The sequence below is a fragment of the Pristiophorus japonicus genome, chromosome 10, assembly GCF_044704955.1.
Source record: "Pristiophorus japonicus isolate sPriJap1 chromosome 10, sPriJap1.hap1, whole genome shotgun sequence".
In the NCBI taxonomy this organism is placed as follows: Eukaryota; Metazoa; Chordata; class Chondrichthyes; family Pristiophoridae; genus Pristiophorus; species Pristiophorus japonicus.
Window position 1 is genome coordinate 43,798,495 of NC_091986.1, and position 13,447 is coordinate 43,811,941.

The 13,447-nt window shown below is 43.2% G+C and overlaps 1 protein-coding gene across 1 annotated transcript; it reads right to left on the reverse strand.

Annotated features, from left to right (window-relative positions):
* Window positions 1–7,573: 7,573 nt before the first annotated feature.
* zic5 (zic family member 5 (odd-paired homolog, Drosophila)) lies at window positions 7,574–12,884 on the reverse strand. The gene is made up of 2 exons (XM_070891404.1): window positions 11,870–12,884; window positions 7,574–8,007 (listed from the first exon to the last, which is right to left on the reverse strand). Exons 1-2 carry the CDS (start codon window positions 12,882–12,884, stop codon window positions 7,574–7,576), a joined length of 1,449 nt encoding a protein of 482 aa, XP_070747505.1.
* Between the last annotated feature and the right edge of the window lie 563 nt (window positions 12,885–13,447).

The following is a 13,447-nucleotide window of genomic DNA, read 5'->3' on the forward strand; positions in this document are numbered from 1 at the left end:
ATTTTTCTTTTGTCATGACTATTGTTGTAGCAGACTGATATTTGTGTGTCTAGCAATCGGCAGGAAGTTTCCAGTCATTATCAACAACAGGACGCAGCGCCCTGTAACCAGTGCAAGCAGGACCGCTTTAAAATAATGTTTGCACCATCTTTATTGCGACTTTAAAACATAGTTTGTCGTTTGCAATAGTCTTAAATGTGCAATATGATTCAAAGCAAGGGTGCAGCAAAACAATTGTTTGGGCGAAGTTGGCTGAACTCAGGCAAATGCACCTATTTATCAGACATTGGAGAGAATTGATTAACGAGATCTCTAGTCCTCTGGAAACTATGTAACATCGAAGTCTTTCGTAGGAAGTTTAAACAATGTTTTAATCATATGGATTCTCAGAATGAACTAAAAGTTGCTTTTACAGAGAGAGCATGTGTGTGTGTGTTCATGGTAGTCACTCTACATATTCAGTAAACATATTGGCTCGAAGTTCCAGTTAGATGCACCAATGACACATTTTGTGTAAATGCGGCAATATCGATCTTGCAATGTGTAAATCAATATTTTAGGAGAGATTCGCGGCTTCGCTGAATCACTTACAGGGGCATGGTTACAAGCTTGTAGCCTTTCTATCTCCAGTACTGCAGGAAGTGTACTGTTACAAAACTAAATGTGTGTGCAAGGAGCTGGTTGGGCTAACGATGTCGTTTGACAAGTGTGGTGAGCAGATAGACAAAGCTGGGATCGAGCTGAATCGTAAGCAGCCTTAATTAACACCAGCTTAAATAGTCGGACAGGGCAGTGCAGAAAAAAGTCAAAGAGAGACTTTCAGGCTGAGTGCCCCTTGACAAGCTCTTTTTTCCTAATGTCATTCAATATTTAATGCACTCTGCTTGTAACGCTACCACTGGAGCCCGTTCTCAGCAAGTACATTATTTTTCACGACGCCCAGACTTAAAGACAACCCCTCTTAGGAGAGAAAACAAAAAAAAAGTGCAAAATATAATAATAGTATATAAACTATAGTTAGAGACTATCTATTTTCGGAAACTATTAAACGCAATCTGGTAAAAGAACTTCAGTTCAAAAAATACAATCTGCAGTAAGGGAGTTGTGTTTAGGGGTCACTTTAACAAAAACAGCTCAGCTGTGGGCTGGGGAAGCATAGCTAATCATTGTAAAGCAAAAATACATTCATATTAAAGTGAAACTGGGGAGAAAATATGGGAAAGTTTCAGCGAAGCATTGTGGAGAAAGAATGCTTTTAGAGAAAAATGAATCTTGTTATCGTGGTGAAATGATTCGTATCTGATTATTTAAGAACAATCTCAGATGGAATACAAATATTTCAAAATAAATCATTCCTTGCAGGAGAAGATTTTACAACTTTTCAAGTTTGATTTTGCTATATGATTCTGAAACCGGTTGTGTATTTTATGCATCTGTTCTGAATAAATTTATATAAAACAGGATGTGGTTTGCAGAAAGAGGGGGGAGAGACGTCAGTCAACGAGAGTGCTCTTGTTTTTTAATCTTGTGGCGAGGCGGAGTGTGAGTGGGGGAACATGTGGGCAGTATATCTGTCATAATGTTATATAAAGTGATGGTTTAAGAACATGCTTGAAGTGGAGCTGAAATCGAATTCGGAACGACCCCACTGCAACACACACACACACACACACACATACAAAGCCCCTGCGATCTGTTCACTATCGCCACCACCCCCCCCCCCCCCCCCCCCCCCACAGCCACCCCTCAGATTCGGCAGAGTGGCTGGCGTCTAAAAGTCTGAGTTGCAAAGTTACTGATTTCCAGTCTGTATGTTGAGGCAGTTCATGTAAGTAATTCCAGTGGGCTTTCTAGTAAAGGAGAACAAATCGCTGACAAAAGGGAATGCTTTTCAATTCAGCTGTGTCGTTAGGACAACGGCAAAGTATTCCTCAGATAATACGTTCCACTTCAAAGGGTTTTTCATTGAACGGTGACTGCTTCGCTCTTTTATGAAGTCCCCGGGTTTTTCACTTGGAGGTATCATCTGTTTGGTTATTTTTCATCGTGTTTATTTTTCACCATTCACAGAGTACTTGTATTAGATAAACAAAGGGCGATAACATATTGCACACAATGGTTGGTAAGTGCGGGGAAAAAAGAGAGAAAAAGAACCGGGTAAAGACTTCAAGACTCATCCCCCCAAAAAAGAAAGTGCCTGTTATTTGAAAGTTGCGGGGGGGGGGCGGTAGAAGGAGGGAGAGTAAGGAAAGGAAAGGTGGGGGGGGGGGAGTCACCCAAGGAAAAATCAAAATATGAAAGATTCTGATGCAGTGAAAATTGACTGAACTAACATAGCATGAAACTAAAGGTCAATGCAACTGTATCTTAATAGACTGTCGCGAATTGAGGTAGACTGCTTTGAATGCTGCCTGCTTTCGAATTGCCCATTGCCATAGCAATCTTAACGCGCCATGTTGATATACCGTAAAAGCAGTAGTTTGAATTTCAAAGCGCCTGCCTTTGAACTTCTCCCTGCCTGATTAGACATTTGCGCTTTTTTTTCTTTTTTGCTTTTTCTTTTTTTGTGTGTTGTTGTCTTGGGGATGCGCTTCCTCTACACTCTGATTGTGTTTAGCTCTTCTAAACTGGTCAGTGACAAACTAAAGATAAGGGCTGTTGCTTGTTAGGGAGTGGGAGTGGGGGGGGGGGGGGGGAGGAATCATTTAACATGCCTTGTGTCTTAAATGTGAGCCCATTTTTTTTGTAAAACTACTTGAACTGCCCTGCCTCTGATTCTCTCCACATGCAGACTGCAAAGGGACAGCAGGATTCCCCACCAGACCAAGTGCACACACTCTGCAGTCACCACTTTTGTTTGGACTATATATATATATAATATATATATTGATTTAGGAATAGTGTTGAAAACAGCTTATATATATATATATATGCTGTTTTCAACACTATTCCTAAATCAATCTACCAGCACCCTGTTAAACATCCCGTTCGCCTGCAATGCCTAGAATAAGCTAGTCAAAAGATTGAGCGGATTGTGTTATCTGCTGATAGTTGATCAGACGTCCTTGTAACTTCGACAAAGGCCATTAATCAATGCTTTAACATGTTTGCATCAATATGCTTACTTGTGACTTGTGTGTGTGTATGTGTGGAAAGGACGTGGGTCTCCTTTTAGACTCGTGTTTCTGGTCACTTGTTTCGATATGTGGCTGAGAGTTAGAAACGGCTGCTTGTACAAATTAGGATAGATGGTGATTGTTTGTTTTTGTACAAGTTTCATTGATGAGGCAGCCCATATTCCTACAAAGAAAAGGTGTGTTGTTGCAGCGCAAGGTGTATGGAGTTACCATGTGGGGGAGAGGATGGATGCCATCATGTGCTGCTCGGGACTAATAAGTGGCTTTATTGAAGATATATTCAAATGTGGAGGTCGGGTTTGCCAATTGCCATAGAAATCCTAACACGCCATGAAGAGTGTCCAAGCGCCGAGCCTTCCGCCCCGGAGTAGGTTGCTTTGAAGTGGCTCAGGACGGGCCCTGGTCACATTTTAGCTCTATAGGATGGATAGTGAATGCTAGGATAGGGAGATTGTGCGTTTTAATGCAGAAAGTGCGGAGGGGAAGCGTGTTTTTTGCATTCTTTACAACGATCTGCTTATTGTTAGATATCTTTTATCTTTTATATTTCCCATGAATGATTCATGTCTGGATGCCTTTGTACAACCCTTCCTTTCACAAGAAACTTCATTAGAGAGCTATAAGTTTCCCCTTTGATTGGCGCCTTCATTTACATGAGTCCTCTTCTGCTTCATATGCTTTTAATTGTCAATCTCACAGAAACAACCTATTTCATTTAGGAGACATATCACTCATTCTTCGAATTGCTTTCTTGTATCCCGGGTCTGTTCTCTTACCCACATTTCCATCTGCTGTTTGACACTCTGACCGAATAGGAATCTGGTTCCTGTTGCTTCATTATATCAGCAATGTATCAGCACAGTGTATATAAAACTGGGAAACAAGCTACCCCAGGCTCCCGGCTGCATTGCATGAATTCCTGGAGCCTTCTATGCATCTTAGCTTTAAGGTGCACCTTAACAAGGCGAAACTGAATGTTCAGCTGGTCAATTATAAAGAGAATATGCCACCAACATCACATTTAAAGTCATCCGCTGTTAACATGATACATTTCCATATTGATTCTCGGCTCCAATTTGGCAGTTATGAGACAGATATGCAATTTTGGAAATAGTTGATGATTAAATCTGGGATTTTGGGGAACACACAATCAGAAATAGACTTCCTGGAAAAGTTTTTTTTGCCTGAATTGTTCTGGGTTGATTCTATACTAGAGGTTCCAGGGGTATGTGTGTGTGTGTGTGTGTGAGAGAGAGAGAGAGAAAGCGAGAGAGAGTGTGTGTGTGTGAGTGAGAGAGAGCGAGAGAGAGTGTGTGTGTGAGAGAGAACGAGAATCTGTGTGTGTGTGTGTGTGCGTATGTGAGAGAGAGAGTGTGTGTGAGTGAGTGTTTGTGTGTGAGTGTGAATCTGTGTGTGTGAGTGTTTGTGTGTGAGTGTGTGTGAGTGAGTGTGTGTGATAGAGAGTGTGTGTGAGCGTGAGTGTATGTGTGCGTGAGAGTGTGTGTGAGTGAGTGTGAGAGTGTGTGTGAGCATGAATGTATGTGTCTGTGTGTGTGTGTGAGTGTGAGAGTCTGTGTGAGCGTGAGTGTACGTGTGTGTGTGTGTGAATGTGTGTGTGTGAGTGTGAGCGTGAGTGTACGTGAGTGTTTGTGAGTGAGTGTGAGAGTGTGTGAGCGTGAGTGTATGTGTGTGTGAGTGTTTGTGTGTGAGTGCATCTGTGTGAGAGTGTGTGAGATTGTGTGTGTGAGGGTGAATGTGTGTGATAGTGTGTGTGTGAGCGTGAGTGTATGTGCTTGTGTGTGAGTGAGCGTGTGTGTGAGTGTGTGTGAGAGTGTGTGAGCGTGAGTTTGTGTGCGAGAGAGTGAGTGAGTGAGTGTTTGTGTGTGTGTGTGAGAGTGAGTGTGAGTGAGTGTATGTGTTTGTGTGTGAGTGTGTGTGTGAGTGAGAGTGTGAGTGTGTATGTGAGTGTATGTGTTTGTGTGAGTGAGAGCGTGTGTGAGAGTGAGTGTGAGCGTGAGTGTGTGTGCGAGAGAGTGAGTGTGAGTGAGTGTATGTGTGTGTTTGAGAGAGTGAGTGTGTGAGTGAGTGTATGTGTATGTGTGTGTGTGTGAGTGTGAATGAGTGAGTGTATGCGTTTGTGTGTGAGTGAGAGTGTGTGTATGAATGAGTGTGAGAGTGTGTGTGAACGTGAGTGTATGTGTGTGTGTGTGTGTGTGAGAGAGAGAGAATGTGAGTGTGAGAGAGTATATGTGTGTGTGTGTGTGTGAGAGAGAGAGAGAGAGAGTGTGAGTGAGTGAGTATATGTGTGCGCGCATGCGTGCTGGTTCAATAACATCCAATCCATCAAGTATAATGTTACAAACACAACTGGCAATATGTTAAAACGAGCCACAATTAAATATCTTCGTGTACAAGTGATTGGATTTGCAAAAGAGGAATGGATGTCGGCTTCTCTTTTTGACATAGCAATACACAAACAAAAGTATCTTGCAGCTCGCCGCTTACCTGCATTTTTGGAGTTCGGGGCAGTTTGATCCCAGAGGGCAAACGTGACTTCCTTTCTTGGCCCTTTGACGTCATTATGAAATGCTAATTACGGACAATACTGGGGAACTGTTTCACCTCCCGTCTGCCAATTGTACCCAGGAAGTGCCGTCAGTGTTTACTCAAGTCCTTCTGTGCGTCATATATGTCTTACGCTCTGCCATAGACAGGTAAATATGTGCACAGTGGCAAAGGTCCTTATGCAACAATAGACAGATGAAAATAAAAGTTACACCAAACGCCCGAAATCATTTTGCTTTAGATCATGAACCAAAATCACTTGATTCTCCATCATGGAGGGTGGAGGCAAGGATTCCCACACCCGCAGCACGATAGATTGACTCATTGTCAGGATTTACATATTTAATAGACAATGCGGTTATTAACGCTGAGGAAAAACAATATTTGTTTATTCACAATTTTAAAATACATTGTCACACGGTTAAACCTCCTTCACTGAAACACATTTCTAAATCCAAGTACACGTGGACCATTCATCATTTTAAAGGAACTGCTATCTCTCCCTTGCATTTTGGTGTGGATTTTTAGATTCCAATCAGAGATTCTGGGCGGTGTTTGTTTAATGTAAGGGAACTATAAAATGACTGCAGCATGCATGGTAATAAGAAGAAGTGGACCAATACTGTAGTTACAACCATTAACTGCAGCACCGACAAGAAAGAAACAATCACATATTTTCTTTTTCACATTTCACAGTTCATTCCAGTAAGCAGAGAATGAACATTGTGACAAACCACAGATTCATAACACCACGACACCGCACCAAACGTAATAATATAACTCTTTGGTGTATCTGTACTATTGCAGAAAGATATTACACATCAGCAAATAAATTATACTTTACAAATAAAAGAGCAATCACGGACAACATCTTAAGATAGCTAACGATTACATCAACGATTTGCAGCCCACAACAATTATGTACAAATCCAACAGGGACAGGCCTGTCATTTCTGCGTCTTCTGGCCTTTGGGGACATATTAGTACTCTTTAGTTTATTTGTATGAAGGCCTGAATAATTATGAGTAAAATATGAATATTTTTGACTATACCATGATGGATAGAAGATCACACAAAAGCTTGGTTCGACAGAGTGCCAGGGCCCTTGGTGTTAAAGGTTGATATATAGTCGGTATTGATTTCACAGGGTCACACAGAGTCCTTGCCAGTTTCAGCATTACTGATATATGACTCGTTTCACATATAATAGGAAAGTCCTAATCCAGCTCTTTTTTCGGAGCAGTGTATATTTTGGGCAGAGAGAGAGAGAGATAATGGAATACTGCTGCTGGTGTTTTAGTACCGAACACGGTAGTACTGGCTGATTTCAGCTGAACATAAAAATATGGCGATTTTTCCCCCTCCAGAGGTTGTATTGTGTTTTCTCAGAAATTGTGGGATATCCCTTCGCTCAGATCGTCGACGTAGAACACTGCCCGAAAAGCCATTTCCAGCACTCGAGGAGAATTGTCTGTTTTGAGGGCTTTAAGAAAGTGTGGGTATGTCATCTACCAGTTCCAAAAAGCGGATGTGTGTTCTGGTGGGGAGAAATGACTATTGCTAGTCAGATGATATGTTTTATTTGTTTAAGTCACGTTTGATTTCACATAATCAATATTTACAGTCTTAAAATAAATCAAATTGTGATTCTCTTTAACTTGGAAGTTCGCACTATAATCTTGACTCACACAGAGGATGAGAGCATACCCCAAAACGCTGCAGGTCCGTAGCCCTTAGCTTGTTTTCCTACGAGGTTTGAACCTAGCTGGTTTAAGATGGCCATAGGACATCTTCGATGATGGCCACCAATGCCACAGACCCTCGCTTGGCTCTTATGGCGCCCACGCGCACACTTCTCCCGCACGCCTATGTCAGAGCATAGTCCTGGGATCAGAGTTCCTGTAAACCTCCTCATCCTCGGTGTCGGACGAGGCGCCGTTGCTTGAAGGTGTGTGAAGGCTATTGGCGGCTCCACTCCCCTGGCAGACGTACCATTCATTGAGGTTGGTGACTTGCGAGGAGACGCTGGCGGTGCGGTCCCTGACCGGCTCGGAGGCCGGGGACGCCATCCCCAAGGATGTGTTCGAGAGCTGGTAACCTGAGCTGGCGGGAGGTGGGGGGGATTTGCAGTGGACCTTCATGTGTTTGCGAAGCGAACTAGGGTGAGTGTAAGACTTGTCACAGCCTCTCATTTTACAGTTGTATGGCTTATCACTGGTGTGGACATGGGAGTGCTTCTTCCTGTCACTGCTGTTGGCAAATTTCCTGTCACAGCCATCGAACTCACACTTAAAAGGCTTCTCTCCTGAAAATAAAAATAAAAACACAATGAGGGAACAAAATCGAGTGGTTATACACAGTAAAGTTTTTCCAACATTTTTCTATTGATTTGTGCAGACTGTTAAAAATTCAAATGTGTATTGTAATCATGTTAGCCTTGGGTAAATTCCCACATTACAACAGTGACTACACTTCTAAAACTACTTCATTGGCTGTAAAAGCGCTTTGGGACATCCTGAGGTCGTGAAAGACGCTATATAAATGCAAGTATTTCTTTAAATATACTTATGTATAAACGGAAAGTTTGACAACAACAATCAGCTGGCGGAGTTTAGGGCTCTCCAACGTATCACAGCTTTTCTTTGTATTCACGAAGTCATTTGGAAAACTCCGTTTTAAAAGAGAAGTATTTGATTTACTCGTCAGGCGAGAAAATGTATTTGTTTCCTAAGATTGTCCTGAGTACGATGTGGAAACTAGAGTCATACTTTTGCATGAAAAGCAGTTCGGCCAAGTTCCGTATTCTTGCTTTGGGGTATTGAGAAAAATGTAACTCCAAACCAAGATGTGTTATTTCCCAACGTTTAACTTGGAAAGTGAAATTGTCGCTGATATGATTGGCAAACCTAGTTAGTTAAAAGTTTTAAGACAACTTTTTTAAACTACTTCCACTGACATGCTTATATATATCTCGCACAGCCCACGTCCAGATCTGTTCCAAAGAGGTTATTGCAAAGAGAATATTAATGTTTGATATTTATATAGTCAGAATTAGTCCAGTTCAAAATCTGTAACAAGTCCAATTAAGCCGGTTATTCAACCCTGGACCTCGCTTCTTTTCCCTTAGTGTGTTTCTTACATTGTTTATTGTGTAATTCGGCATCAAGTAATCTGATATTTAGGCAAATTTAATTAGATCTACAATATTAAAGATTACATTTAGATTTCCAAAAAGCCTCGAGTCGCACCACAAACATAGACCAACTTCTCAAAACTAGTCCGTCACAAATCTCCCTTCCATGTGTATTATTAGCTTAGGTTTTCAAATGGAAACCAGCCTCAAGTCACATCTTTTGCTGTTTATTTCCAGCCTATTATAAAGGGCAGGGGGAAAAACTGTGGTTGAAGTTAAATTGAATAAGGACAATAACATCAGAAATGGTAGCCATCTTTGTAAGATTGCATATTAAATGCATATTAAAATTCATTTTTACTGTTCTTTCTAATATGATTGAGTCTGACGTGCATTGAATATCCTAGAATCTGACATCCAGTTGTGGGAATCTTTAAAAAAAATGATGTCCCTGTTTTCGGTACATTTCGTGGTTGTAGATCTTATGCAGGGCTTGAGATGGGGTGGAATGATGCATTGGCCAGAAGCGCCTTCGACAGCCTCGTTGCATTTATTTACTGTAAATATTTATATTTAGCATTGTGAACTGCTGCGGCTCAATGCAGGGCCCGAATCCCACAGGCTGGTCATAAACTAACTAGCACTTGGAATGCGCCTGGTGTTTAGTTCGGAGGCTCTGGCCCCAAGCTGCATGTTAGGAGAAATACATTTTTTGACAATCTTTGATGGCCGTGTTGGGTTTTTTTTAATTCGCGAGAGCTGGGATCCGGAAAGCACTTGACTGATAACAACCAGATCGCCCTCAAACACAACCTCGTTCATGACTTCGCGAGTAAACAGAAGCCACTTGAATCTGACAGTACACCCCTGTCATTCTGAACCCGTGCTCTCTGTTGGTCATCTTTCCTTGTGGTCCGCCAAATCGTCCTATTTAAGTTGCATTGTTTAGACCACATTTTTTTTTTGGTGTGTGTGTATGGATCAATACAAAGCAGGGTGACTGTAGAATTTCCTTTGGCTTTCATAACATCAATAACTTGGATTAAGCAACACACGCAAACTAGCCCATTCTACTGGATGTCCCTAACAGAACACCAACTCAGCAAAGTCCAGGGCATCACAACTTTTGCGCTAGAACCTTTAGAGACTCCAATCTTATCAATCCTGCAGCCTGACACCAGTAGCGAGGCAACACACATTCATTCGAACAGGCAGAATGCATTTTTTTAAACCTCGGAATTATGGTAATTAACTTTTCAAACACACTTGGCTCACATCACCATTATTGTGCGTGCTTATGCCTGAGGTTACATTTACGTAGATCTGTATTTTTCTCCCTCTACCAAACACAGTCACAAAAATACAATGGCGAATCTAGCACCAGCAGTACAGTGCTCATGGGGCGATGCTGCCCCTACTCTCCAACAGAATTTTAACAGCACCGGTTCCATTTGTTGGGAAGGACACCGCATTGATGGGCAGCATTTCCTCCCAGCTTCACTGGAGAGGAGAAAGAAATTCTGCTTCCCTGTGTGACGCCAATTACCATTTTGTTTTACTCCCTTACGCATTTTAATATTAAAAAAAACATATTATGCGAGCCGTTAATGTCCCCTCCCTGTACTCCTGTGCTTTTTTTTTAGGTCAAAGTGGACATTATTCACAAAGTTAACAAATGGCCATTTTATAGCTCAAAGCAGAAAAAGGCCGTAAAAAGACACAAGCAAACAGGGGGGTTCGCTACTCTACTGAGAGCTCATTTACAATTCCTGCTTTAGAATGTGCTGCTGGAGAAATATACCACATCAGTTTGGATAAAATTGAAGTTTTAAAACGTTTCCTATCTTTCCACACTCCTCCTGAGTGGAGATGGAGGATCCGGGCATCCTGAATCTATCACTCCAATTGGGTCCTTACCAACAGAACTGGAATACCAGTCCCCAGTTCCACTCCCCACCCCATCCCCCATGTTTTTTTTAACTTGTGCAACATATTCTTTAGATAAAATTTGTAGTCAGAGCAGTCATGGGCCATTTGCTTTAACATTTAAACAACAAATTAAGAAGGCATTAAACGAATAGGTGTAACACTATCTGTTTATACCCTGTGACAGCACACTATAAATCAGTGGAAACAATTAAGTAAAGCATACGTCAATAAACATTCTCCAAGGGATAATATCTGTCTGCAACAATAAATTCTGACCAGGTTGCCTTATTTCGCCAGGAACTAAAACGATATAGTGGAGATCTGTAGTAAACTTTGTTCAAGTTAGATAGGGCGCACCCTCGGGGGATTTGTGTGCGGCGTATTTACTGCGGAATGGTCACAAGAATTTTCATTCTTCTAATTATTAAGCCGAACAATGACATGCTGTCTGTGAGTCTATCGATATCGTTTCTCTCAGAGAGTCTTAAATAACATATTTCAACAACATTGTGTAACTTGTTCAGTCGGATTACAAATCTCGATTCGCTCCCTTGCCCCTAAACCTTCTGCAAGATTGCGCTGAAATCCTTCCAACCTCATTTGTAATTTCTTGTCTTTCACTCTCATCCCGAGCATTCTTCGTTTTTAAGTTGGGTTGAAATATCTGACTTTAACTTGGGAACTTCGTTCCCCAACACCAGCCCCGCGAGCCCTTCCAATAATCGCGTTTGCTTGCTTCATTTTTACATTTGTGACATTTTGACTGGCGATTCCCGGACAGGAAACAAAGGGCCGCCGCAGCTCACACCCCGGTTTGGAAATGTCCACTCGCCTGTTTTGCTCACGACCCAGATCTGCAGAATCTTTCAAAATGAAACCGAGTTGCTTTAATTTTACACCCAACAATTTGTGAACCGATTAAATAATGGAGCTAGTAGTTTATGAGCGTGCTTGTGAGATATAAAATGATACTCGCTGGATTCGCAATTCAGGGGGGGAAAAAAACTTTTTGTTTAACTTAATAGTACTTTGCCCGAGATATTAGCGAGATGTACTTGTTGAGGGACTTAGGAACAAGGTGAAAACGGTTTAGAGAAACACCAACCTGTGTGAGTCCTTTTGTGTATCTTCAAGTTTTCTGAGCGGGCGAATACTTTCCCGCAGCCCGGGAAGGGGCAGGGGAAAGGTTTCTCCCCCGTGTGAACCCTGATGTGATTTACCAGTTTGTATTTCGCCTTGAACGGTTTCCCTTCTCTGGGACATTCCTCCCAGTAGCAAATGTGCACGCTCTGCTCGGGTCCTCCGACATGCTCCACCGTGACATGGTTTACCAATTCATGCATGGTACTGAAAGTTTTAGAGCAGGGTTTCTTTGAAGTCTCCTCTTGGTCAATCCACTTGCAGATTAACTCTTGCTTGATGGGCTGTCTCATGTACCTAAAGAATGCACCGGCGCCGTGGTGAGCCGCGGCCAGGTTAACGTTTAAGTTCATGGAGTTGTAACTGTGCAGGGTTGAGGCCGGGTAGTGCTCTGCTCCGTGTCTGAAATGCTCTGGCCTGTAGATGTCCCCTGGTAACCCCAAGCGCATCTGTCCATTTAAAGTGTGGTGGGATCCCGGCGCAGATTGTTCGTGGAGCCCCGAGAACACCTCCGGGTGTCCATAGGTACCTGTTGTGGACAGGAACATGCCGTGGTGGTGGTGGTGATGATGGTGGTGGGAAGAAGAAGATGGGTGCTGCTCGCTCAGTCCATGCATGGCAGACGCTGACAGATCTCTCCTGAGCATGTACTCCCTGCCGCTCGCGTAGCCTGAATGGGGATGACCCGCTGGGTAGCTGACCGAGTTCTGTGCCGAGCCGAATATCGCCGCTGTCTGCGCTTCGGGGTGTCCGGCCATGTGTTGCGGTGGACTGAGTTTGAGAGCAGTGGACTGAGCCATGTGCTCGGGCCCAAAGGGGGTGAGAGCCACGCTGGGGTCGTTGCTGAGCTCCCCAGGGTGGATGTGTGTATGGCTACCCAACCCCGGGAAGCCTGACATATTCTGATGGGGATGGAGTTGATTTGCTGCCAAATCCGCTAATCTAAGTGCTGGATTCCGCTTGCTTAGTGCGGCTTCCATAACTACACAAGTCAGTCCATCCACACTAGTTGGTGGCACAGATTTTTTGAAACTCCCCTCCCCCCCCCCCACCCCCACCCGCCCGCCCCCCCTAAATCAAAGCCTGAAAATATATTGTTGAGCGCGTTAAAGTACTTTTTTTTTTGAAGCACTCTTAACTCTGCCTTTCTCACTCTGTCCTCAAGCGATTGGCAGAGCATAGAGCAGCCAGGCGACACAGTGGGGAAATATAGTTCAGAGATGGCAGGGCCGAGATTGGAGACTTTGAGCTGATTGGCAGATGCACCGTTCAGGCAATTCGCCCGTTTTCAGCCGAGAGGCGCAGCGGGACCCGCCCCCTCCTGCCCGCACTTCCCACAATGTTGCTCTGCTCATGTTTGGACTGCGAAACTTAAGGAAACAAGGCACTTGTTTCCACCCTACCCCCCTCACCCACCTCAACTGGCATGAAAACTCCATAACTGGCCATTAAAGAATTGCAATGAGCCCACCACCACCACCCCTCCCCCGCCCCCTCCTCTCTTCCGAAGCATTTTATGTAGGAATGTTTACAATCTTTATAA